Source organism: Diceros bicornis, chromosome 11 (assembly GCF_020826845.1).
Source record: "Diceros bicornis minor isolate mBicDic1 chromosome 11, mDicBic1.mat.cur, whole genome shotgun sequence".
Taxonomy (NCBI): Eukaryota; Metazoa; Chordata; class Mammalia; order Perissodactyla; family Rhinocerotidae; genus Diceros; species Diceros bicornis.
This window is the reverse complement of record NC_080750.1, coordinates 56,206,111-56,233,982: the sequence shown is the minus strand read 5'-3', so window position 1 is coordinate 56,233,982 and position 27,872 is coordinate 56,206,111. Positions and strand designations below refer to the sequence as shown.

The window sequence follows — 27,872 nt, the reverse complement described above, 5'->3', positions numbered from 1 at the left end:
TCTTTATTCAGTGTGCTGGTACACACTGTTTTAATTAAAATGTAAAATATATTTTAAGATCATTTAAGGCTAATTCCCTTTCATTGCTTTTCTTTTTTGGTTTTCCTGGCTATTCTTGTTTGTGTAATTTTTTATCTGAATTTAGAACTTAATAAATTTAGCCCACCTTCCCCCTCCCAAAAAAATCAATTGGTATTTTATCAGGGTGTTAAATTCATAAATTAATATGGGGAAAAGCAACATGTTATATTCTTCCTGTCCAAGAAGCATGATAGGCCTTTCTTTTTGATCAATTTTTGGAGTTTTGGAGTTTCCTTTATCTAGGTTTTACACTTTCATTGGTAAGCTTATTCCTAGATATATTATCTTTTGTTTGATGTTATAAATGGTGCCTATTCTTCTGTGAGATCTTGTATGTAGAAGGTTGTATATATGAAAGCTGTAGATTTCTTCATGTTGGTTTTGTACCCCATTGTCTTATTGATTTCTGCTATCATTCATGATAGATTTTCAGTTGAATATTTCGTATTTTTCAGATACACAGTCATATCATATGAAAATAATGTTGGCTTTATGTCTTTTCAATTTTTTTAACACTGGTTTCTTTCTCTCCAGTTACATTGGTTAGTACCTTTTATACAATGTTAAATATTGGAAATAGGGGATATCTTTGTCTTGTTCTTGATTTTACTGAAGATAATTTTAACATTAACCCTCATTAGGCATGACTCTACTTTTTAGCTGAGTTAGATATCTATTCATATTTTACTGATTAAAAAAAATATCAGCAATGGATTTTTGTCCAGTGACTTTTCAGTCTCTGTGGAACCATTCATATAAATGTTTTCCCTTATCTATTACTATAATGAATTATAGTAATTTTCCCTTATCTATTACTATAATGAATTACAGTAATAGATTGCTTAATACTGAACCATCTTGCATACCTTAAATAAACCCTACTTGGTCTTGATGTATTATTATTTTATTGTACTCCTGTTTGCTAATACTTTATTTTAGGATTTTTGTATTAATACTTGCGAGAGTTATCTGTAGTTCTCTTTTGTTATGGGAAATCGTCGTCGTCGTATTTCGGTATTCTTGTTATGCTTTCTTCGTAAAAAGTAACTAGGAAGTTCCTTCCTTTGCCATGTTTTATAACAGGGTTTGTCAAACATTTTATGTAAAGGGCCAGATAATAAATATTTTAGGCTGTGTAGACCATACGGTCTGTGATGCACCTGTTCAATTCTGCCTTGGTACTGCAAAAGCAGCCATAGATAATACATAAATAATAGCATGGCTGTTCCAATACACTTTTATCTAGAAAAACAGGTGGTGGGCAGAACTTGGATGTTGACATAAAGAAGCACATGAAGAACGTTAATCGCAGAAGAGTCATAGCAAATAATTTGAAATAGTTTAAATGATCGTTAATAAGGAAGTGGTTAAAAATACTGTTGTGTTTCTATGTACTGCATTATGGATAGTATGCAGCACTTAAAAGAATAAAATGCAACTCCATGTATTAATATGGAAATATGTCCAAAATATTGAATGATTAATGAAATAAAATTATAGTGAATAAAAAAGCATTTCCATATATTGGAATAACGCTATGATAATTCTGTGTAAAAATTATTATAAATGTACTCATATATGTATGTAAATTTAAAGAAAAAGTATGGTAAGATGTACACCAACCTGATAATAGTAAAAGGAACTAGGATTTGAGTGGTTAGGGAAGTCCTTAGAATAAACATTACATTTTTTTTTTAATTTAGGTGAAATTCATATAACATAAAATTTATCATTTTAACCATTTTAAAGTGTATAATTCAGTACATTCAGTACACAACATTCATAGTGTTGTGCAACCATTACCACTGTATGGTTCCAGAATATTTTCATCACCCCAGAAGGAAATACTGCACCCATTAAGCAGCCACTCCCCCATTTTGCCCTCCCCGCTTGCCCCTGGCAGCCACTAATCTGCTTTTTGTTTCTATGGATTTGCCTATTCTGGATACTTCGTATGGAATCATACAGTATGTGGCTTTTGTATTTGACTTCTTTGACTTAAGCTTAATGTTTTCAAGGTTCATCTATGTTGTAGGACGTGTTAGTTCTTCATTTCTTTTTATGGCTGAATAATATGAATAAAATTAATAAATTCCATTATATGAATATATGATATTTTTTTATCCATTCAGCAGTTGATGGACATTCAGCAGATGATGATGGTTCATTTCTAGGGTTGTTTCTACCTCTTGACTATTGTGGATAGTACTTCTGTGAACATTTGTGTACAAATTTTCATTTGAACACCTGTATTCAGTTTTTTTGGTGTATACGTAGGAGTGGAATTGCTGTGGCATGTGGTAATTCTGTGTTTAACTTTTTGAGGAACCAAGGAATATTACGTTTTGAATGAAGAAATATATTACTTATATCATTAAAAAAATTAAAACTTTAGGAGGCCAGCTCCAGTGGTGGAGAAGTTAAGTTTTGCACGTTCTTTTTCGGTGGCCCAGGGTTTGCCAGTTCGGATCCTGGGCTCGGAGCTACTCACCACTCATCAAGCCATGCTGAGACGGTGTCCCATATAGAAGAGCTACAACTCTACAACTATGATACACAACTATGTACTAGGGCTTTGGGGAGAAAAAAGAGGAAGATTGGCAACAGCTGTGAGAACAGGGCCAATCTTCCTCAAAAAAAAATTTAAACTTTAAAAAATAAAAATAAAAAATTATTCAAAATTTAACACTGAAAAAGTAAAAAATTACTTAAATTTGAGATGGATTAAAAAGTATTAAGAAAATAAAATCTGCCTATAAACCAAACCCCCAGATATAAATTACTGCTACCGTTTGGAATATATTCTTCCATTCTTTAAGTTTTTGTTAAAAAAATATAATACATGAATTTAATTCCCAGCTGTATGAGATAAAAATTGTGAGTTCTTCTTTACCTTTTGTCCTCAATTAATTTACTCCCTTTGAGGGTTAAAACATTTTTGTGCATATCATTCTATTCCTTTTACTGTGCTACACACCATTTTTTTGAAACCTAACCCCATTTAATACAAACTGGTCTCCAAATTACTTTGCTTACTTAATATATCTAGACTTTCACTCCATATTAGTTCATATAGATTTTTGCTTTTTATAACAGATATTTCATAGTATTAATGTATCGTAATTGTTTTTTAGTCTCAGCTATTAAGGGGCATTTTGATTGCTTAAAGTAGTGGTTCTTAAACATTAGCAAACATTAGAATTACTTTGGGACTTACTAGCATAAATTGTATAATATGTAAATATCTATAATCATGCATTAATTATCCCATACATATAAGCATGTACATTAAACTATTAACATTACATAATACATATGATGGTTTATTGTGCATAAAACCTTATATCCCATAAATATCCATGAAAGACTATATATGGTTGATATTACATAGAACCTACTATTATTGATCAGACATACTCCATTCAGTCAAATCATTTCTAGTCAATATGCATATCACAACCAGTAAATAATACTTGATCACCAAGCTTTGAGAAACCAGCAACCCGTCCACAAGCCTGTCCCTCTTCTCGCTTCAGGCCCATAACACGTAGGGGTTTCTAAAAATGATCTATATCTGGGATGTGGTTCTCACTTCAAGACCATATCACCTAAAATCACCCTTAAAAGGCCTCTTGATGGAATAATGACTAATCGCATGTAATACACTCACATGTAACTGTGGTGTCATGCATTTGGGATTTTTTTAATTTGGGGGAATGCTGTGACTCAGTTATGGCTGTCAAAGGCCTTAACACAGTCAAGCAACTCGTAGGTGAGCTTATATTGAATATTATTTACCAGCATCATCAACCGTAAGGTGTTATTCAGTCAGTGGTTTCAGGACATAGAACAATTTTGCACGTACGCATACGTGTGCTTATTAAGTAAATAATTAGCTTAGCAAATTCCCCCACCTCTCTTTTAAACTTTAGACTGTGTATATTTATTAATAATCTTGCCAAACCCCCAAAACAAGATTGAATATATATAACAACACGTAAAGCCTAACTCCCATCCTGTAATAATAATTTAACCCCAATAAAATATATTTAATCAAAATTATTAAACAAAAAAATCCGTATCATCAACCCCAAAGGTTAGAAAAAACTACTCAATAAATTGTAAAAGTTTCTCCATTAATACCAACATGCTACTTTAATCCATAAAATTTCCATAAACAGACATCTCCCTAGATCTAACTTTTTTTGGAGAAATTAAAGTACATTTAATCATTTCCCCAAACCAAAATTTTACTAATCCCTCACCTAATAAATTATAACTACCCAAATTCTAAAATATTTTTACAACACATCACTCAAGTGAATAGATATAAATCCCAAAACTAACTTGTTAATGTAGCTTAACAATTAAAGCAAAGTACTGAAAATGCCTAGATGAGTTTATTAACTCCATAAACACATAGATTTAGTCTCAGTCTTTTTATTAATTTTTAGTAGAATTACACATGCAAGTGTCTGCATCCCAGTGAGAATGCCCTCTAAATCACCAGTGATTAAAAGGAGCAGGCATCAAGCACACTAAAAAGTAGCTCACGACGCCTTGCCTAACCACACCCCTTTGGGAGACAGCAGTGATAAAAATTAAGCCAAAAATGAAAGTTTGACTGGTATATTAATTAGGGTTAGCCACCGCAGTCGTACGATTAACCCAAATTAATAAAACTCCAGCGCAAAGCATGTTAGAGATATAATTACAATAAAGTTAAAACTTAATTAAGCTATAACTAAAATAAAAATAAACTATGAAAGTGACTTTAATATTTTTGACTATGTGATAGCTTAGACCCAGACTTGGATTAGCTACCCCATTATGCTTAGCCCTAAACCCAAATAATTATTTTAACAAAATTACTCACCAGAGTACCACTAGCAGCAGCCTAAAACTCAAAGGACTTGGTGATGCTTTATATCCCTCTAGAGAAGCCTGTTCTATAATCAATAGACCCCGATAAACCTTACCAACCGTTGCTAATACAGCCTATATACCACTATCTTCAGCAAACCCTAAAAAGGAATTATAGTAAGCATATGGTAAGCACAAATATTAGGCATAAAAACATTAGGTCAAGGTGTAGCTTATGGGATGGAAAGAAATGGGCTACGTTTTCTATTTTAAGAACATTAAATTACATGAAGTCTTTATGAAATTAAAGACTAAAGGAGGATTTAGTAGTAAATAAGAATAGAGAGCCTAACTGAATTAGGTGGTGTGAAACACACCCACACCACCTGTCACCCTCCTCAAATTTCGTAATCCTGCAATAGAACTGATTAATACATATTAAATGTATAAGAAGAGACAAGTCGTAACAAGGTAAGCATACTGGAAAGTGGGGTTGGATAAACCAAAGTGTAGCTTAAACAAAGCATCTAGTTTACACCCAGGAGATTTCATAGTAAATGACCACTTTGAATTAAAGCTAGCCCAAACTTAGCAAACTCAACTTTTATAAATAAATTAATTAAAACATTTGCTTGAAATTAAAACTATAGAAGATAGAAATTTTAATTGGCACTATAGAGAAAGTACTGTAAGCAAATGAAAGAAGTATTAAACAGCAAAGTTTACTCCTTTTACCTTTTGCATAATGATTTAACTAGAACAATTTAACAAAGAGAACTTAAGCTAAACACTGCGAAACCAGAGAGCTACCCGTGAACAGTTTTAAAGAACAAACTCATCTATGTAGCAAAATAGTGAGAAGATTTATAGTAGAGGTGAAAAGCCTAATGAGCCTGGTGATAGCTGGTTATCTAGAATAGAATTTTAGTTCAAATTTAAATTTACCTAAAGAAATAGCAATTCTAATAGAAATTTAAATACTAATCTAAAAAGGTACAGCCTTGTAGAAGCAGGATACAACCTTCCTTAGAGAGTAAGTATGAACAGCACCAAAGTAGGCCTAAAAGCAATCATCAATTAAGAAAGCGTTCAAGCTCAACAACATACTTAGTTCCAAAAATAAAAACCAACTCCTAATCTAATACTGTTAATATGAGTAACAAGAATTATTTCTCCTTGCATGAGCTTTTATCAGAACGACTAACCACTGATAGTTAACAACAAAATAAATCTAACCCAGTAATTAATTATTGATTGAACTAATTGTTAACCCAACACAGGTATGTGTTTAAGGAAAGATTAAAAAAAGTTAAAGGAACTCAGCAAACACATACCCCCGCCCGTTTACCAAAAACATTACCTCTAACATTTCTAGTATTGTCCAGTGACATCTGTTTAATGGCCATGGTATCCTGACTGTCAAAGGTAGCATTATCACTTGTTCTCTAAATAAGGACTTGTATGAATAGCCACATGAGAGTTTTACTGTCTCTTACTTGTAATCAGTGAAATTGACCTTCCTGTGAAGAGGCAAGAATGACATGATAAGATGAGAAGACTCTGTGGAGCTTTAATTAGTCCATAAAGAACAAAAATTAACCAAATTTAAGGGATCACAAAACTTGAAATGGACTAACAGTTTTGGTTGGGGTATAAAATAACTTCGAATGATTAAAATCTAGACCAACTAGTCAAAATGTTTTATCACCTATTGATCTAAGATATTGATCAATGGAACAAGTTACCCTAAGGATAACAGCACAATTCTATTCTAGAACTTGTATAGACAATAGGGTTTATGACCTCCGTGTTAGATCAGGACATCCCAGTGGTGTAACTGCTATTAATGGTTCGTTTGTTCAATGATTAAAGTCCTATGGGATCTGAGTTCAGACTGGAGCAATCCAGGTCAGTTTCTATCTTCTACATTTCTGCCAGTATGAAAGGACAAGAGAAATAAGGGCCACTTCACAAAAGCACCTTCAAACTAATAGATGATATAATTTCCATCTAATTATGCCCAGCCCTGCTCAAGAACAGGGTTTGTTAGGATGACAGAGCCCGGTAATTGCATGAAACTTAAACCTTTTTTACCAGAGGTTCCATTCCTCTTCCTAACAACATGTTCATAATCAACATTCTCCTATTAATTATCCCTATTCTACTTGTGTAGCATCCCTCACACTGGACGAATGAAAAGTGTTAGGCTACATACAATTCTGCAAGGGACCAACATCATCAGCCCCCATGGTTTACAACAGCCTATCACTGATGCTGTCAAACTAGTCGTTAAAGCACCACTACAGGGGCTGGCCCGGTTGCGTAGTGGTTAAGTTTGCACACTCTGCTCCAGCAGCCCAGAGTTCGCAGGTTCGCATCCCACGCGTGGACCTACATACCGCTTATCCATCCGTGCTGTGGCGGCATCCCATGTACAAAATAGAGGAGGATGAGCATGGATGTTAGCTCAGGGCCAATCTTCCTCACCAAAAAAAAAAAAAAGAGAGAACCACTATAGCCACTAACATCATCAACAACCATATTTATTATTGCACCAATCCTGGCCTTCACCCTAGCCCTAACAATTTGAATTTCACTACTCGTACTATATCCACTAATTAATAGAAACCTAGGAGTACTATTCATATTAGCTGTATCAAGCCTAGCTGTTTATTTCATTCTCTGATCAGCCTGAGCTTCCAATTCAAAATATGCATTAATCAGAGCCCTACGAGCAATAGCATAAACAATTTCATATGCAGTACCATTAGCAATAATTCTGCTATCAGTCCTACTAATAAATGGATCATTCATGCTTTCAACATTAAGCATTACCCAAGAAAACTTAGGACTAATTTTTCCATCTTGACCACTAGGCATAATATGATTTATCTCAACCCTGCCAGAAACCAGCTGAAGAAACCAAGCCTTATTCCCGAAAGTTTCTCATTCATCCGTCTAGGGTGGGCCTGAGAATTTGCATTTCTAACAAGTTTCCATGTGTTGCTGATGTCTAGGGGTCTACTTTGGGAACCTCTGTTACAAGAAATGGTAAGGCTGGTCGTTGTGAATGATTATGATTGGTGAAGTTTTGAACGGTGAAAAATACAATGTGCTTGTGAGAAAATGTATATATAAAAGTGAGAAAAATATTTGAAAGAGGGCTCACAGGATGCTAGTGAACTTATGTTTAATGTGTTGTATTTGAGAGTGCCTTTATTTCTAGTAAACTGTGTTTGGGGTTTTTTTTTTTTTACTAGTGTATCTATCTGTAGCAGGTTGGAAGACAGGGTCACCATTCAGCAAAATGAAGTTTCTGAAGATGGAATTCTGAGGAATGTGGATCAACTTAGTGAAGTTCATATGGGTAAGCATCATTGTATTGGTCTGATTTTGGAAGGTTCTTAACACTAACCTGTTTTATTTGGACAATGTATTAATAGAGAGCATTCCTTATCAGTCACCTCAATTATTTAAAAAATATTATAGGCATAGAGCTCTGCACTCTGCATTTATAAGCCTGGATTATTTGGCAACGTGGGCAATAAAACTTCTAGGTCAGTTATTTTACTGAATGTTCAAAATGAAAAGAATTGCTTGCCAAAACTAAGCCAATGTGCAAAGGACGTTAAATAAGTTGTCTTCTTGTTTTTAATAATATTAATTAAAATAGAAGTATAATTTTTTCTATCTAGCCTATAGGAACAAAGATAAACTAGAACTAAGTATGAGTGTCTAAACAGTATTTTTTCACATTTCCTTGCATTTGCATCTACATTGTAGAACTTCCAAGATAATGGATGTATACAACAAATTAAATCTGCTTTCTGAAAAGAAAACGTTATATTCTGTTAAAGATTATTTTTAAGGTAATATAATCACATATATATATTTTGATTTTGTTTTTCTGATAAACAAGGAGTTTTTTGCTAGAATTTGTGTTAAATATTGTGTTTTTTCAATATCACTTAGGACTTTAAGTACTATATAGACTTACCACATAATTTTTCCTTTATACCACAGAACCTGGAATAGATGATTCTCAGCACTCTAAATATGACGCAGAGAAATCTATGCAACCAGAACCATTTTTTCATAAAATGGTTCATTCTGAACACTTGAATGTAGTCTCTCAAATTCAATCAATTCTGTGTTCACCAGAAGAATCCTTTCCACTGCGATCTCGCTCTGATTCACCACCAAAAAATAAAAACAAGAATTCCTTGCTGATTGGACTTTCAACTGGTCTATTTGATGCAAACAACCCAAAGGCAAGTATGCTCCTCAAATGGAAAATGTTATCCATTTGATATTATTTCTTATTGATTGTTTTTCTTTAATAAATCATTATATTGAGTTTTAATCCCTTAAAAACATAAGCACATACACACAAACACACATAACATCAAAGCAAACAAAAACAAGAAACCTTCATCTTCAGAGATACTGCAAAGAAATTCCCATTGAGAGTACAACTAGGGCAAAGACTGTTTCATTGGCTCCCTGTTCAGGATTCTTTTTATAGGGTCTACATTTATTTGAGCAAAAGATCCCTCTTACACCCTCATGCTATCCCCCTTTCCCACTACCCGACGCAACTTCCATTTTTAGTATGAGACTAAGCTTAAACAAAATGTCTTGAATAGATAGAAGTGCGATATTGCCTAATTTGTACGTAGAAAGATTAATAGATGCACTTTCTGGTAAAAGTTTTTCAGACCTCTTATCTTTTCTCACTTGCTATTTTTAAAATATGTAAACAAGTTTTTCTTATTAAGAAATTAGAACATCATCTCTATAGAAAATTTAAAAATACAAAGTAAATCACATATCATTTTGTTATGTAGGTGCACCTTGGAGATAATTGCAGGTTCAGTTCCAGACGGCTGCAATAAATCGAGTCACATATAGAAGTTTCCCAGTGCATGTGAAAGTTCTGCTTACACTATAATGTAGTCGATTAAGTATGCAATAGCATTGTGTCTTAAAAAACAATGTATATACCTTAATTTAAAAATACTTGATTGCTAAAAAATGCTAACCATCATCTGAGCCTTCAGGAGTTGCAATCGTTTTGCTGGTAGAAGATAGTGTAAAAAACGCAGTATCTGCAAAGCACAATAAAGGGAAGTATGCCTGTATTACTTTTCATATATATAACTTCTTACTAAAATAGGATATTATGCATACTTTTTGTAACCTGCTTTTCTAGTTAATATGTATTGTAAAATGATTACAAATATTAGTACAAATAATGTTATTGCAAAAATAGCATTTTGTCATATTATCAAGTTTTCTCTTATATCATCTTTAATCATCACAAATTCCATTTGTGCTGCTATATCATAATTTTTTTAGGTAATTTATTTCTATTGTTGGGCTTTTAGGTTTCAGTTTTTGTTATTGTAACCACCTACATCTGTATCTTTGTATATATCCACAATTATTTCCATAAAATAATTTTTGTAAGTGGAATTCAAGAGTTATATTGTGTATTGCCTGATTTCACTTCAAGAAACAGTTTATAGTGCCATCAATAGTGTATGAGAGTTTGTACCCTAAATAGCACCAGCTATTATCGTTTACTTAAAAATTGTGTATTTAATGAATGAGTAATGGTATTAATGTTTTAAAATTTGTGTTTCTGTGTTTACCAGTGAGGTTGAACATTTTTCATGTATTTAAGTCTGTGTATGATTGTATTGCCTGAATTCTTTTGTCCTTGATTGTCTTTTAAATATGTCATTTTGATTTTCAATTTAATTTTCCAATTGGATATGTTTTTAGTTTATGGAATATTTTCTTATGCTTACCTTAAATGCAGAGATTGCTAAATTCTCTCACTTATCTAATAGCAGTCAGATTTTCAAAGATATAAAGTTGGTATATCCTTGATAGAACAGACAAGGATTATCATATAATTCATGTACTTTCTTTTGTAGCAAAGGTGTATAGGTTTCTTTAGCCCAGGGCTTTTTAATAACTTGCTGCTGTCTTTAAAGTTAATATTCCTTGCATAATACATTTCATTATTTGATTTTCTTTCATAATCTTAGTTCAACCTTGGTAGTTCTATAGATGTACTTACCCTGAAAGTAAGCACAGCAAAGCCAATGTAGAGGGAAGGGGCAAGGAAAAAACACTAGAAAATCAAAGCAATCTGTAGCCATTTAAGGCAAGGAAAGAAAGCCATACCTGTCTATCCCATAAATCTGTGAGATCATGAAAGTTCATCATTGGGCCAAAATAGTAAATAATTAGTGTTCATATGGTGACCTTGGATCGTGAAGAAAAGGTAAAAATTATTTATAAGCATTTATATAATCTGTTTACTAAAGTGGGATAATTTAACCTCTTCTTGATTTTTGTTACAAGTTCTTTTTAAAAAATGTTAAGTTATACTACTTGTGTCCTTTTTTCTACTAAAGGAAGTCTTTCTTATGCTTTGGATCCTACCTTCTTTCACCTTCTCAAGTCCTTTACTTGTCCTTCTCTAGCTACCACCCCATTTCTCTGATCCCTTTTACAACCAAACATCTTGAATATGTTGTATCTTTGCAGTCACTACCTCCATTCATTTCGCAATACATTGTAGTATGGTTTTCATTCCACTCCTCCACTAAAACTGCTCTTGTCAAAATCATCAGTTACCAGTATGTTACCAAATTCCCTATACCTTCTTCTCTCATCTTTCTTGACTTTTCTTTCACCAGAGTTGATATATACCTTTTTAAATCATTTTCTCTATTGGCTTCCTTTATATCATACTTTCCTGGTCTTCCTCTCCACCCATTAATCCGTCTTCAGTTTCCTTTGCTGGCAGCTACTACTACTAATAGATCTCCTTAAAAGAATGTGTATTCTTCTATTGTTGGGCGAAGTGTTCTACAAATGTCATAATTAATTCAAATTGGTTGATAATGTTGTCAAGTCTTTATCTTTACTGATTTTTTTGTCTACTTTAACTATCAGTTGCTGAGAAAAGAAGATTGAAATTTTTAACTATACTTGTATGATTATCTGTTTCTTTAACTATACTTGTATGATTATCTGTTTCTCATTTCAGTTGTGTCAATTTTTGTTCCGTATATTTTGAAGCTCTGTTATTCAGTGAAAAAAATTTAGTATTGTTATGTCTTCTGGATGAATTGGTACATTTATTGTTAGGAAGTGTCCCTCTTTGATAATGTTGTTCAAGTCTTCTATATCCTTACTAATTTTCTTTCTACTTGTTTATCAATCACTGAGAGAGGAGTGTGGACATTTCCAGTCAATTGAATGTAAATTAATAATCTTTATGTCTTCTGGAATTGACCCCTTTAACATTATGAAATGACTTGCTTTATCCCTGGTTATATCACGTTGTTCTGAAATCTGCTTTGTCTGGTTTTAATATAGCCTTTCCAGCTTTCTTTTGCTTAGTGTTTATATGGTATATATTTTTTACATCCTTTACTTTTTTTTTTTTATATTTTATTTATTTATTTTTCCCCCCCAAAGCCCCAGTAGATAGTTGTATGTCATAGCTGCACATCCTTCTAGTTGCTGTATGTGGGACACAGCCTCAGCATGGCCGGAGAAGCGGTGCATCGGTGCGCGCCCGGGATCCGAACCCGAGCCGCCAGTAGCGGAGCAAGCGCACTTAACCGCTACGCCACGGGGCCGGCCCTACATCCTTTACTTTTAATCAAACTTATTTTGTATTTAAGTAGATTTCTTTTAGTTATCATATAGTTGAGTCTTGCTTTTTAACCAGACTAACAATCCTTTCAGTAAAGTGATTAGACCATTTACGTCTAATGTAGTTTTCAATATATTATCAATATGATTGAGTTTAAACTTATTTTGCTTTTTTTTCATCTGTTTCATCGCTTCTTTTGTTCCTTTTTACTTTATTTACTTAATTTTCTTACTTAAATACTTTATTTACTTTTTATTCTCCCTTTTTTGGATTAAATATTTTATCTCTACTATTTACTTATCAGTTAGACTTTTAAAAAAATATTTAGTGGTCATTGTCAGTTTTCAAGATACGTCTTTAGCTTATCACAGTCTCCCTTCACATAATACCACTTCACATGTAATGTAAGAACCTTACAACAGTATACTTCCATTTTTACTCTCTTACCTGTTCTTTGTGGAATTGTCATATATGTTACTTCTGCATATGTTATAAACTCCACGGTATATTTTTATTATTTTTGCTTTAAACATTCAATTGTCTTTTACGGAAAGTAAAAATTGAGAAAGAAAATCTATTTACATATTTACCGTTTCTGACATTCTTCATTCCTTTGTGTAGAATTCAAGTTTCTATCTGGTATTATTTTTCTTCCACTTTAAGAACTTCCTTTAACATTTCTTATGCAGCCCTGTTGATGATGAATTTTCTTCAGCTTTTGTTTAGAAATTTTTTATTTCACTTTCAGTTTGAAAGGGTATTTCCACTAGATCTAGAATTGTATTGTCTTCTAGGTTGCATTGTTTCTGACAAGAAACACTGTAAATAGAGTAGCAGCTTTCATAAGGTAGTTGTAATTGTGACTTGATAAAATTGAGAGTGTAACACTTAAATGAAGATCACTAAAGGTAAATTTTTAATAAGTCAAAATAAAGTAGTCTAAAGATGTGATCTTCTCATGATCTGACTTACATAAGAACAGAGTCTTGGTTGCCAAATGAAAAAGCTGCCTGTCCTTCCCTTTAGACCTTCCCTTTAGACCTTCCTCACTTCAGGGGATAGTGAATAAGGGGTGGAGAGAGACCAGATGTGTTCCACTGATAGTTTTCTCGTCTGGGGAGTGGAGTGGAAAACTGATCTCTATGAAAACTTGAGAATCTCTTTTCCTGTTATAGCAAATGCAGAGTGGGGGAAAAATATTAATGTGCAATTCACAAATAGCAAAGTACCTTAAATGCCTTCTTTTGATTTGCTAAAATATCAATTCTTAGATAATATTCCTAATTTTTGCCTTTGGTAAGTGTTTACAGTTTTTCGATGTTTTAAATCCATTTTTATCCCAGTTTATGACCTGAAGTAAGCACGTATTTGTAGAAGCTATTTTGAGGGCACAATATTATCGTTTAATTGCAGTAAGCACAGGCTAAATAAACGTACTCATCATAAACCATTTTGTAGTGTAACCAGAATATTACTAATTCATAATTTTATATGGAAAATACTACAGGTGAAGAAAAGAGTTGACAGAATTCTTTGAAGTAGAATTTCATATGAAGTTCTGTTAGTGCAACTAGTACTTAATTCATTCACTATCTTACATGGTCCTCTCCGTTTTTGAGAAAAAATAGAACTTAACCAACAACCAAAAATCTAAAGGAAGTGAATATTTTAAAAAAACGTTTTCAGTTTTCCTAACACATGGCTCTCCTATTTGATTTATAATGGTACCAAATGCTAGCTGTGTAAAGTCATGCTACAAAGAATCTAGAAAAAAGTTTAGTCTGACTATAAATGAAGTAAGATCTCAGGCAACATGTTATAGATGAACAGCTATTTTCAGAAAGATTTCTTTCTATGAATGTTAAAACTATAGAATATTATTTAAATGACATGAAAAAAATTTAGTAGAATCAGAATTATAGAACTGAAAGGGGTCTTATATAAAATTTTTATGACTGAAGATGAATATCCTATTTAAAACTTTACAGTCTATCAAAGACCATGAACAAAAAGAGTTTTTAATATAGGAGAGATAGCTGTTGGATTGATGAATGTGTAAACCCGTTCCAAGAGGAAGGTTGTCAGATTACATACCTCTTGAAATTTCTTTCTAACTGTGTTATTTTATGTTAGATTGTGAAAGTTATTTTAATTAGTGAAAGGAATAAACTAGCATTGAGATTATTTTACCAGGGGTAAAATTTATCTCAGCCTAAAAAATATTGCACCCTTTTGTGTAGTCCCCTTGTATTTAGGTATATAATGCATGTATGTTATTTATTTTTTTGATTAGCATGTATCTGGAGAAACTGTTACTGGGTGCATATTTTGCATACTGCTCATTTGTAATATACGTGATTCAAACCATTAAAATAATAAACAAGCATAAATTCTGCTGACAGTGGGAGAGTCAGCAAAAGAAATACTTTCAGTACCATTACTAAGTGCTTCAAGAAGCAGTGTATCTTCACCATATTGTAGTTCATAACCATTTTTTCCCTCTTGAGTGCTATAATATGTAAATGATGTTCAAATAATGGAAATCTATCCTTTTTTTGTTCTCGAAAACAGCTTGTACCAATAAAATTGGCCAAGTATATAAATTTTCATTAATATGCTAAACGTTGTGTTTTCTTCAGTCTTCCATCTGGTGTAGGGTTCTTATCAGGGCCTTAGGAGTCATGTTTCAAATCTCAGAGTCCTTTAGGGCTAACCAATCCCGAGTCTTACGAATATAGATATTTGTTTCATAGCCCTGCCTGTCCATCACATTCTAATTGTTGAAGGGTTCGAGCACAGATGCTATTCCCATTATCTCTGGTCTTATCCAACACAAATTTAGATTTTAAACACCTCAACTGTGCATTGTTTTTTCTCAACTCAGTTTGCTGAATTCCTTCTCACTCTGCTACTATAAATAATTCTCAGTATTAACATCAAAGTGCCTGTCTTTCCAGCCTTCCATGCGAATGGAAAGGCTTCATTCACAGTCCATTGCTCACAAAAGTGATGTTAGGCTTTTCTTTGCACTAATTTGAGGACCTTGATTTAAGCAGTGTTGGCTAGCCAGCAACTCCTAGGACCAAGTGATACAAAGGGCCACTAATTATGTGTGCTGGTGCTTAGCCAAGCTTCAGACTAACTCACTTCAGGTCAAAAATATGTGGGGAGGTTTGGCCATAGGAAAATGAGAGGAGGACTTAGCAGAGATACCATTGAAAGAGGGACAATATGGGCCATGAGTGAGAAGGAAAGAATTGGCAGTTTCTAGCACCGCCTGATTCCTGACAGATTTCCAATTCCATTCCATGTGCATACCCCAAATAAACACCTCTCCCTACCTTTTAAAGGTGACTTTATGTTGAAACCCAAGCATAACTCGCAAGTTTAGTTTCTTCGCTGACAAAATACTGAGCTGAAATTCAAGAGAATTAGGTTCTCACCTTGGACAAGTCACCTCCGAAGCTTCTAGCTCTAAATATATGAGAGAGAGATATATATATATATATAAAATAACAAAATGATAGGGGGCCAGCCCGGTGGCTTAATGGTTAAGTTCACACATTCTTCTTCAGCGTCCCAGGGTTCACAGGTTCGGATCCCAGGTGCAGACCTGTGCGCCGCTTATCAAGCCGTGCTGTGGCAGGCGTCCCATATAAAGTAAAAGAAGATGGGCGTGAGTGTTAGCCCAGCGCCAATCTTCCTCAGCAAAAAGAGGAGGATTGGCAACAGATGTTAGCTCAGGACTAATCTTCCTCACCAAAATAACAAAATGCTAAAATAACAAAATTATTATCGGCACTAATTTTTTCTCTCATTTTTATTTTCTAATTATCTTACTCCTAATAAGAAATCTGTTGACTTTTTTTTAGATGTTGAGGACATGTTCACTTCCCGATCTCTCCAAGCTGTTCAGAACACTGATGGATGTTCCTACTGTAGGAGATGTACGTCAAGACAATCTTGAAATAGATGAAATTGAAGATGAGCACATTAAAGAAGGACCTTCTGATTCTGAAGACATGTGAGCGTGATGTCATTAATAGATACTAACACTAACAGAACTTCTGAATTTATATATGTTCTAGAGATGGTGACCTACTTAGACAGTTTTTAAAAATGATCTGTAGCTGACTTTTCACTACTCCTTTAACTTTTTACAACATATTTAAAGTACCATCATGCACATTTTGATATGTGTATCTGCCTCTAAATAATGGAACTTAATCTCACTTGAGGAGTATAAGGAAATGGTTTCTATTTGGATTTTCTTTCTTATTCACCATTGAGCATCCAGCACAATGACTTGCACATGGTAGGTGCTTAATATTGGTTAAATGAATGAATGTTAGCAGGATAATAACCATTTAACATGTAATGCCACATGATAGAAGGATTGCAATGACGAATTATGAAGTACTTACTACTCTATAGGGTTGCCCAGGAAGATAACCAGGAAGCTCCATCCACATCTGTCTCCTGCCATGTATGATTTCAAAATCATGGCAGTGGGGAGTTAGCAGGTGGAATACATAGTTGTTTGGGTTTTGTGTGTATGTGCATGTGCTCACATGTGAGTTCTGCATGTAACTTAATTGCTTTCACAGAATCCCTTTCTTCATGATTCATGGGGAATCTAGAATCCAGGAAGGAAATTTAACCAACACTTCTGAGAGTGGTGGGAAGTGATGGCCCCATAGACAGTAATCCTCCTTCACCTCCTTCAGTAATCCTTCTTCACCACCAACAGTCTCTGAGCCCCTCAGACAAATGTTACAAACTCTTTGGGGAAATAAAACCAGGGTACCCTGGAATACCACTAGCCAGCCCTAGTGGTCTAGGTTAAGATTGGGCGTTCTCACCGCCCTGGCCCAGGCCCAGTCAGGTAACCACACCACCCATCTGTTGTTTGTCCTACTGTGGTGGCTGCATATTGCTGTGATGCTGAAAGCTATGCCACCAGTATTTCAAACACCAACAGGGTCACCATGGTGGACAGGTTTCAGTGGAGCTTCCAGACAAAGACAGACTAGGAAGAAGGACCTGGCCACTCACTTCCAAAAAAATTGGGCATGAAAACGCTATGAAGCATTGTCTGATACAGCACTGGAAGGTGAGACGATGGCGCAAAAAGACCGGGCAGCATTCACTTCTGCTGTACCTAGGGTCACTAGGAGTCGGAATCGACTCAACTGGCACTAACAACAACAAACCCTAGAATAAAGTGTTTGAGAAAGTGCAGTGTTCAAGTCACCAGGAAAATATGTTACAAAATATTAGAATTTGTATGATTTAATTTCTTTTCTTTTTTTTTTTTTTTTTTGTGTGTGAGGAAGATCAGCCCTGAGCTAACATCCGTGCTAATCCTCCTCATTTTTGCTGAGGAAGACCAGCTCTGAGCTAACATCTATTGCCAATCCTCCTCTTTTTTTTTTCCCCCAAAGCCCCAGTAGATAGTTGTATGTCATAGTTGCACATCCTTCTAGTTGCTGTATGTGGGACGCGACCTCAGCATGGCCGGAGAAGCGGTGCGTTGGTGCGCGCCCAGGATCCAAACCTGGGCCGCCAGTAGCGGAGCGCGCGAACTTAACCACCAAGCCACCGGGCCGGCCCTGATTTAATTTCTAATTTGAACTCTCTGCCTTTCAATAGAAAGAACTTGTGTTTTGATCTGATTGAAAGTGTTATATTAGTCTCATTAATTTTCCCCCTATAATACTTGAGCCAGGGCTACTGCATCTGGTACATTTTATTTTCTGTTTTTGTTTTTCTTAAGCCTTGCCTCTTGATTCTTAAATTTCTAACCAAACTTTATCTTTTAAAGGTTGCCTTTTTTTTTTTTCATGTTTCGTAGAGTTCTGTAGATTTTTGTGGGTGCCCTCAAAATTTGAAGGAAAAGTTACCTTTTTATCCTTGTTTTCTTCGGCTTGGCTGGGGTTATTAAGCACTTTAACTCTGTTTTTATTAAGCCTATTGGAGAACACAACAACATTTCAGCACCTTTATGGTTGACAAAGTGCGAGGTAACAGTTTTTTCTTCAAAGTTTTTATAAAGTCATCAGTTTTTTTCTGAGTGAACTATAGCTTATTTGTGGCTTGTATTCTTTTAATTACTAGTTGACGACAGAATTTTATTTTAAAATTTGAGTTAAAAGCTGTAAATATTATTTTAAAAATTTGAAAACTAAGTTATTTTTTAAAGTAAGTTATTCCATATCCATAAAGGGAAATTTCACTTGACGTTTCTGTGGAAATTTTTTTTTATTGGTCCAAACTTTACTTAAGGTCTTATAATAAGAAAGCCTACTAAAAAGCGAATTTAGGACCAGGTTTTAAATTACCTGAGACGATTTTTTGAGTGCTCATTTCATAAAAGATCTTACTCTTCTCATACTTTTCTTACAGTGGCAGACTTAGCAGCCCCCTCTTACTTTAATACCATCTGTGGAGGGCGCTAATTTCCGAAGGCTGACAACTACAGGATTTTATCAACAGGTTGATGTTTAGTCGCTGTAGTAATGGTACATGGCAGATGTGCATGGTGTGTTACTCTTGTAATTAAATATTCAGTTAAAAACTACTAGTGAGATGATCCAAAAGGTTAGACAGTCTCTCTTTCTCATGCTAATTAGCTGCTTTGCTTTTCTATAGCTGCTACAAAGTCAAAGTGTAGGAGTTTTTACACATACATACAAAATAAAGATATTTCTACATTAAAAGATGTTTTTTCCATTAATGGAAATTTTATTGAAGTTCTCGAATAATACTGTTTATATTTTAGTTCTTCAGTAAATATTTGTTTATATGATTAGAGTCTAAGCTTTAAGAAAGACCTTAATCAGCCCTTGTGTTCTATTTAGCATTGCTTTTCTGGTGGGTAAAATGTGCGTCGTGTGCTTTATTTATCAGTTGTATTAATCCTCATTTCCTTTGTTAAAAACTGTAGGTTTTTTCAGATTTCTTTTTATCCACTATTAGTACTTTTAAGCAGAAAGAGTGCATGCATATTGAGTTGTAAAATTTCAGAATAAGGTTAAGTTTGGTAATGTTTAGTTTAATTTTTTAAATTTCAGTGTGTTTGAAGAAACTGACACAGACTTACAAGAGCTTCAGGCCTCTATGGAGCAGTTACTTAGGGAACAACGTGGGGAAGAATACAGTGAGGAGGAGGAATCAGTCTTAAAGAACAGTGACATAGAGCAGACTGCAAATGGGACAGATCTGGCAGATGAGGATGACAATCCCAGCAGTGAAAGTGCCCTAAATGAAGAATGGCACTCAGGTGTGTGGTCACGATTCTAGGCCTTTTCCTTTTTCAGTGTGTACAAATATTTCAAGTAGAGTTTTATTTTTCTGATATCTGATATGAACCATTTCCACCTTTAAATAAAACTGAAGCATACTTGTGTTCTCTGACTTTTATTCATTTTTTTTCTTTCACACAAATGTGCATATACAGTTGTTCCATTTCTTTCCCATTAAATTATGGAAATGCTTTTTTGAAGCATTTTTATTCTGTTAGCCTCCATTTTTTGACTTACTTTTCTAGTAGTAAAGGTAATAACTTAGTTTCTTTAGCATTTTATATTTTACAAAGAGCTTCCACACACAGTGGTTAACCATCAGGGTTAATACTAAAAGCGGTTTTTAAAACCTGGACAGTCTTTTTTTTTTTTTGGTTTTGAAACATTTTTTGTTCATAGCATAACCCCTAAGATGCATTGAAAATTTTTATATTTCAATAACTGTATCTATTTGGGAAGAAGAGCTAGTGATTCTTCAGTAATTTTGTCTTTTACTAGAATTTTTCAAAGTGTCTTGGGCATGTACATGACATAAAACACATAGAGCATTTATAACACTTTTTAGGTGCTTTCCTAAAGTTTTATGATATGTGTCTTACATCCTCTGCCTTCTGCATGCTTTTTCATGTTTTGGCCAATGTTTAATACCAGCTTGTTAAAAATAATAGTTCTAAGAATGTTTTTATTCTAGATTGATTTACTATTTAGCTCTAAAAAGAAATTTCCAAAGTTAACATTCTTGTTAAGACAGATTTATATATACATTGATTACTTATGTAAATGACAAATATTATAATGTCAAAAACTTTATATAAGTACAAATAGTCTATTTCAGTGACATTATTCACTTGCCATAGAATTTTAGTCTATTAGGGTAAGAATTATTCAGTCTTTTTCATCATAAAATATTTTCTTTTATGTTTTTTAGATAACAGTGATGGTGAGATAACTAGTGAATGTGAATACGATAGTGTCTTTAACCATTTAGAAGAACTGAGACTTCACCTGGAGCAGGAAATAGGCTTTGAAAAATTCTTTGAGGTTTATGAGAAAATAAAAGTAAGTAAAATGTCAGTTAAAACATTTAATTTTGAAATATGCACTGTTTGAATTACAGTGCATATTCAATGTCAGTGATCTTTATTGGTCAATAGATTTATTATAAATAATAAATGAAGTCTCCAATTAAAGAAAGTTAATATTCAAATATTAATTTATATTTGGGGATTTGGTATAGGCTGTTCATGAGGATGAAGATGAAAATATTGAGATATGTTCAACAGTAGTTCAGAATATTTTGGGAAATGAACATCAGCATCTTTATGCCAAGATTCTTCATTTAGTCATGGCAGATGGAGCCTATCAAGAAGGTAAGATTTCCTCATGTCCTTATATTTTAAATAAATGTACAAAAAACAAATGACAAATGTAAATTCATGAGCTTATATCACTTGCATTTTGGTGATATAACATCTAGTGCCAATCTTTCTCTTTTTTCTTTTCTTTTCTCCCCAAAGCCCCAGTACATAGTTGTATATCATAGTTGTAGACTTGTAGCTCTTCTATGTGGGATGCTGCCTCAGCTTGGCTTGATAAGGGGTAAGTAGGTCTGCACCCAGCATCTGAAACAGCGAACCCCAGGCCGCCACAGCGGAACGCGTGAACTTAACCACTACGCCACCGGGCCAGCCCCTATCCTAATTTTTTAAATGAATTTGTAAACTGATTCTAAATATTTTGGACAAGAATTGATTTCTAGAATATTTGTCACAAAATTACTCCTATGACTTTAAAGGTATGATTTGTAGACTAAAATTGAGATTTAAAATGTTGATGCTTAATTTTGACAAAATAAATTTTCAAAATATTTATTTATATTCCATCTTGTTCCAAAAAAGTTTAAGATTGCATTTAAAAATATATACAGTACAAGATAAAATTAAGTTGAAAACAAATGTTTGGGGGGCTGGCCCGGCGGCGTAGCGGTTAGGTTCACATGCTCAGGTTCAGCAGCCCGGGGTTTGCAGGTTCCAATCCTGGGCATGGACCAGCGCACTGCTTATGAAGCCACACTCTGACGGCATCCCATATAAAGTAGAGGAAGATGGGCGTGGATGTTAGCCCAGGGCCAATCTTCCTCAGCAAAAAAGGAGGGTTGGCAATGGATGTTAGCTCAGGGCTAATCTTCTCACACACACACAAAAAAACCCACAGCAAGTGTTTGGGAAAGTCAACATATCAGGCAAATGAGCTCAAGCAATATAATATTAAGCCAAGATTGAAGTAAAAATACAAAGTTCGTGTTCAGTGGGTCTCTGTTTTGTGAAAATAGTTCACAAATTTTGTGGTGATCCTTCTAGCAAAGCAGGAAACCTAATTAATTACATGACTCACAGTGTCTGTGAGACAAAACATGTCAGTTACTCAGAGGACAGCTATTTTTGGTATTGAAACAAGAAAAACTTTCCCATGATTCTTAAAAAGAGGGGACTCTGACACAGTATTCTTCAAATTTGAATGCACAAGTGGATTCACATGTGGATTCTTTAAAGAGAAAAATTTTCTTTCAGACTCCAAGAATCTAAGTCCATAGACCTCAGTGAAAAACTCAAGTCTTAGTCTTTGAAAATGGCCGTTAGCTGTAAAGTATTACATAGGTTTTTTTCCTAAATATTAAAAGATTATTTTTGTTATCATCAAAATGAAAATACAAAATTTAAACATTATCTGGAATTTGTGGATACCTGGTTTTATTGAGATCTTGGACTCCATTTTATAAAACAGTACTATAATGGACTGATAATTATCCTCAGTAATTTTTACAATATTTAGAATTCATGGGGCTCTTGCTCATAATATGGCATGGTGTACGTTAATGGCATGAGGCCAGAAAATTATTCCATTTAAGTAAATCTGTGGCGAGTATCAAACTAGTTCTATTCATATTCAGACTGTTCATGCTTCAGGAAGTTCTCTATGAGGATGGTTTCAATACAGCTTTTCATAAGTTATCAGCAGCAATGTGCTTGGGGTTCACCTTTGCTTGACAAGTATCTGGAGGAAGTTTATTTTGTATTGCCCCTTAAGTGGAGAACTATAACAGTCAGCTGAGCCACAAGGTAGAATTGACGCCCTCTTTTGACAGCTGAGTGGCTTCAAAAGGATACCTGCCTACACAGAAGGCCATTTTCTCTCCAAAGCACCAAGAATCAGGCTAAGCTAATACACGCCTCAAGAAGTGATATCAGATTTTCTTTACCAGACATGAAAAAGGGATGAGGACCTTGACATTCTGTATGATAAAGCCTGGCAGAAACTCCTTTAGCCTAGAAAAAAACGTTAAGCAATTAAAGCCAAATGCCTACCAAACGTTACAACTTAATATATTAATGTATCAACTCACTAAACTGTTTGTAACACGTATGTTGAATTATCTGAATAAATTAACTTGCTGTTTTGTATTGTTAATCAAAAAACAGCTAAATGTTACACATGGATTTAGAATAACTATTTTAGAGCCCTTCCTCTTAGAAATACTTAGACCCCAGATCTAGCTGTCTTGTACACTATTGTCTTTTAGGCCACATCTAGGAGATAATAAAACCATGTTATCTGCATATGGTGCTTACACACTTTTCTTTTCTGTGTTGGGGGAGGGGGAGGGTAGTGAAAGGAGAGGATAAGGAAATTATATCTAGTTCACCTAAAAGTGTTATCAGAGTCATCAAGGTACAAGTTTAAAAGATTGTCTAAAACACATTCCTGTTTTATTTCACTGGAAATTATGAGTCCTCAAAGACTGCCTCAAGTATTCAACTCCCCCATACTGTTACAGCACAGGTTTGGTGAGCACCTACAACTGTAGCTGTTAGTTAAAGTAATGCTGCTTAGTCCATAGCTAGGTACTATCCAGAGTCACAAGTCAACTAGAGCTAGTAAAATATGTTAACTACTTTATGTTATTCCTAAAAAATTCCTCCACAAAGAGAGAAGGAGTGTAACTGTGGCCAGTGGTAGATGGGCAGGGGCCATCAAGTCCCCATGGAGAACATTGATCTCAGCAGTCCAAGCTTGTAGATTCTTAAGAAGGAAACACATACCTTCCTTCCACATTCATCTTAGGTAGAATATTGTGCTGTATTTATGTAATGAAATTCTATACAGCAGTCAAAACAAATGAACTAAATTTCCATCTGTCAATATAGATAAGCCCCACAAATATAATGAGTTGAATAAATAGTACATTGTACCATTTATATAATATTTAAAAGCAATTTTATTTAGGTGTGCTTATATGTAATAAAAGTAAAAAACCATGGGAGGGAAGGACACACATCAGTTTCAGGATACTGATATTGCGTCTGGGGAGGAAGAGAGGGCAGTAAGATTGGAAAAGGGCACTCTCTATCTGTAATATGTTTTTCCTTAATAATCCAAACCAATATGGCCATAAGTTAACTTTTATTAATTCTAGGTATTAGGTACATGTGTGTTTATTAGTTTATTCTCTGTACTTTCCTGACTATTTGAAACATTTTGTAATTGTAAAAAATAAATAAATTATAGTACAGAGTGGTGTGTGATATTGGAAACAGTAAAGTGTGTGTTTCATAAAGTAATGATCCAACATATTGGAAGAAATAAAGGTTTCAGGATTATTCTTCCTAGGGGAGAGGGCATCATAGTTGGATTTTGAAAGATGAATGGGAGTTTACCCCCTAATTAGTACGTGTATTTATATGTAGAGGGATGCAAAATGTTGTATCAGGGAAACTATAAACAATTCAGTGTTACTAAAGCATCACTTATGGGGACAGTTGGGGAAGATGGGCAATGAAAATAGATAAGGCTGGAAATATTTAAAAGGCCAGATCATGAAGGGCCTTGCAGTCCATATAAGGAGCATACATTCTGTCCTGAAGCAGAGGGGAGCTGGGGGAGGGGTTTTAAGCAGTGCAGTGATTAGAGATGACACTTGGATTTTAATGGAAAATCATTGTTGCTAGAGTGTGAAACAATCACTTTGCAGTGATTGTTATGTAAGATCAAATTAAACAGTCTGTTTAATTCATTCACAGTGTTTTTTTAGAATAAAGAAAAATTGGAGATAACCAAAATGTTTATAAATAGAAATGGTTAATTTAATTATGCCATGTCCATAAAATAAAATACCATGCAGCCATTGAAATTGACATGAAATATATCCATGATTTATTCTTTTTCAACATTTTCTTGTCAAGTTTTCATCATGGAAAAATTTAAAGAACTTTACAGTTATAACCCGTATACCCACCACCTAGAGTCTGCCGTTAACATTTTATAATCTTGCTTTATCACTTATTTATACTTCTTTCCATCGATTATGGGTTTTAAGGGGAAAAACTCATGTCTCAAAACTGCATTTTGTTGTAATTTTTAAAAAGATATTTGTGTATGCATAAGAAAGCAATCTGGAAAGATACACATAAAATTATAAACATTGATTGTCTTTGGCTTATAGGTGATTTTTGCTTCCCATTTTATTCTCATTGTATTGTCTGAACATTTTACACTGAGTATGTGATGTTATAATACAAACTACATTTAAAACTACATTAAAGCTCTTTTCCTTTAGCGTGAAAAAGAATGAGTTTTTTACTAAGTAGATAAGTACAGCTTGGTTTGTAATGAAGTGAGTTAAGTTTTTTTCTTTTTTCTACAGATAATGATGAGTAATCCTCAGAACAATCTTTAATCCTCAACTGTATGAAAGCATTTAAATTTGGCTCATCAGAATAACAAGCTTCAGTGGGAAATGTAGCAATTTTTTATAAATGAAATATCAGATTTAAAGATGGGCATGCAGATTGCATGAAAAAGATGGAGAAACATGCCATTTTTCAATTAAGATTCTAGTATTTTATCTATTTTATTTTGTTCATTGAGTTCTATAGTTACCTCCTACAGAATATATACCTTATTTAATCATCCAACCCAAGCATAAGAGACATTGATCTAGAACTGGACTTAGTGGTTTTGAAGGAGATTTACCATGCAGTAAGGTAACTTTTACTTTCAGCAAATGTCTTTAGGTTGAAAGAATTATCTTGTGAAAGACTTGCCTATAGTTTTTCATGTAAATGTTTAAACATGACCTTTTTTTCTGCCTACTTATTTTCATAGCCAACAATTCTGTGTTAAATAACCTTGTTAAGGGCTCTGTTTAAATCTTTACATTTTGAAGATGGATTTTAGCCTTAAAGTTTATATTCTCAATCCATTTTCAATCAGTATGTCTCTTGAACTAGCTCAGTGGAAATAGGCTGTAGAAATACTCTTGGAAATCACTGAAAAATTTGATTATGAAAGAATAGCAAAATTATATTTCCTGGTATTTAAAAAGTTGGTTCATTACTTCTGTTTCTCTTTAAGAATCAGAAACAGGAATATTATATCTAAAAATTAGTCTGTGAATTTTAACATTGACCTAATATATAGCATAAAGTTGCCCTTTTTGTTTTTAGCTTCCTCTCATCCATGTGCTTCAGGGGCACCATGAGATTAAAACGGGGAAAAGAATCATTTTTATTTTGACACTGTGACAGTTTTGGTAACTAGTATTCCAAAGGGGGGAAATGTTTGCCACTTTTATTTCCATTATGAGAGGATTTAGTTAGGTCATTAAGATGATGGTCACACAGCTTCAATTGCAATATGCCAGGTATTACATGGTTTCATTAGAGATGTCTAAAGTCCAGATGCTTTTAGTAATAAAAGCAGGATTTTTGAAACTTTGAGTACAAAGCGGCCTCATTGGCATAATCTGTAATTTGAACGATAAAATCTTTTCTTGCAGCGCTATCAGTACTATGCTGAATTTATTATGTATATTATTTCTAACATCCAAAACTAAATACTTGATTTTTATATGTTTGTTTATTTTATGATATTACTATTAAATTTTTATTATCTACCTGAAGTGCACTGTTGGTTGTCTGTTATTTATTAGCACTATTATCAATAGAATGCTATTATACAGAGCTGGGAATACTTCCATTTGTTTGTTTTACCTGATGATTTCCTTTTTTTTTTAAATGGAAGAGTATTCAAATTCTGCACTTCAATTCTCTGCAGTCCTGAAACGTGAGAATGATTGGGTGGGTGGGTATTTGCTAATTCTTAACCTATTATGATTAGAAAAGCAATTAAGGGTATAACACAGTAGAAGAAGTTGTTTAGCCATATTTCAAAAGAGTGTCATATATACAAGAATAGGGATGACAAATAGGATTTGTGCCATCTCCAGTCAATTGGTAGTGAGTGGCCCTGGAGTGTTATTATGGAAAGGTTTCCTCTGTGCCAGTGGGGCACAGGGTTATTGTTGTTCAGTAAGGTCTGTTATAGGTGTTGGAGGTGAAGTGTGGAAGCATCTATAGATTCATAGAATGTTAGAGCTAGAAAGGGCTATCAGGATAATTTAGTAATATCTCCATTTAACAGGCAAGGACATTGAGTTGGTACATGAATGAAGTCACTTGCATAAATGGCCAGGGTCAGACCAGTTCCAGGTCTTACACTGTACTGTTAGTTGCACATTCTTGTAAAATTTATCTCCTCTACAGAGTGAAAAAAGATCGATTTAATAGGAAAAAGTACATTTAGCATTAATGCATGAAGAATTCTACAGAGATTTCCTGTCTCTGGGAATAGCACACTATTCTAATTAACCTCCCTGCTGAAAACAACTTTTTTTTTTTTTGCTGAGGAAGATTAGCTGTGAGCTAACATCTGTTGCCGGTCTTCCTCATTTTTTTTTTTTTTGCTTGAGGATTAGCCCTGAGCTAACATCTGTGCCACTCTTCCTCTACTTTATATGTGGGTCCCCACCAATCAATATAGCTGACGAGTGGTGTAGGTCCACACTGGGATCTGAACCCATGAACCTGGGTTGCCGAAGCAGAATG

At 34.1% G+C, this 27,872-nt stretch overlaps 1 protein-coding gene across 13 annotated transcripts in view; it reads left to right on the top strand.

The window, feature by feature from the left end:
• NEK1 (NIMA related kinase 1) overlaps positions 1-26,887 on the top strand; it is a 181,319-nt gene extending 154,432 nt beyond the window's left edge. For 10 of the 13 annotated variants that reach the window (XM_058550334.1, XM_058550340.1, XM_058550339.1 and 7 more), the window contains 7 exons: positions 8,220-8,311; positions 8,968-9,215; positions 16,498-16,649; positions 19,699-19,907; positions 20,858-20,988; positions 21,167-21,299; positions 25,631-26,887. In XM_058550334.1, coding sequence (XP_058406317.1) covers positions 8,220-8,311; positions 8,968-9,215; positions 16,498-16,649; positions 19,699-19,907; positions 20,858-20,988; positions 21,167-21,299; positions 25,631-25,644 — 979 coding nt within the window. In that variant the 3' untranslated portion in view covers positions 25,645-26,887. The remainder of the gene's footprint in view (positions 1-8,219; positions 8,312-8,967; positions 9,216-16,497; positions 16,650-19,698; positions 19,908-20,857; positions 20,989-21,166; positions 21,300-25,630) is intronic. The other 3 variants (XM_058550342.1, XM_058550341.1, XM_058550335.1) reach the window with 1 other exon arrangement.
• Positions 26,888-27,872: the final 985 nt, after the last annotated feature.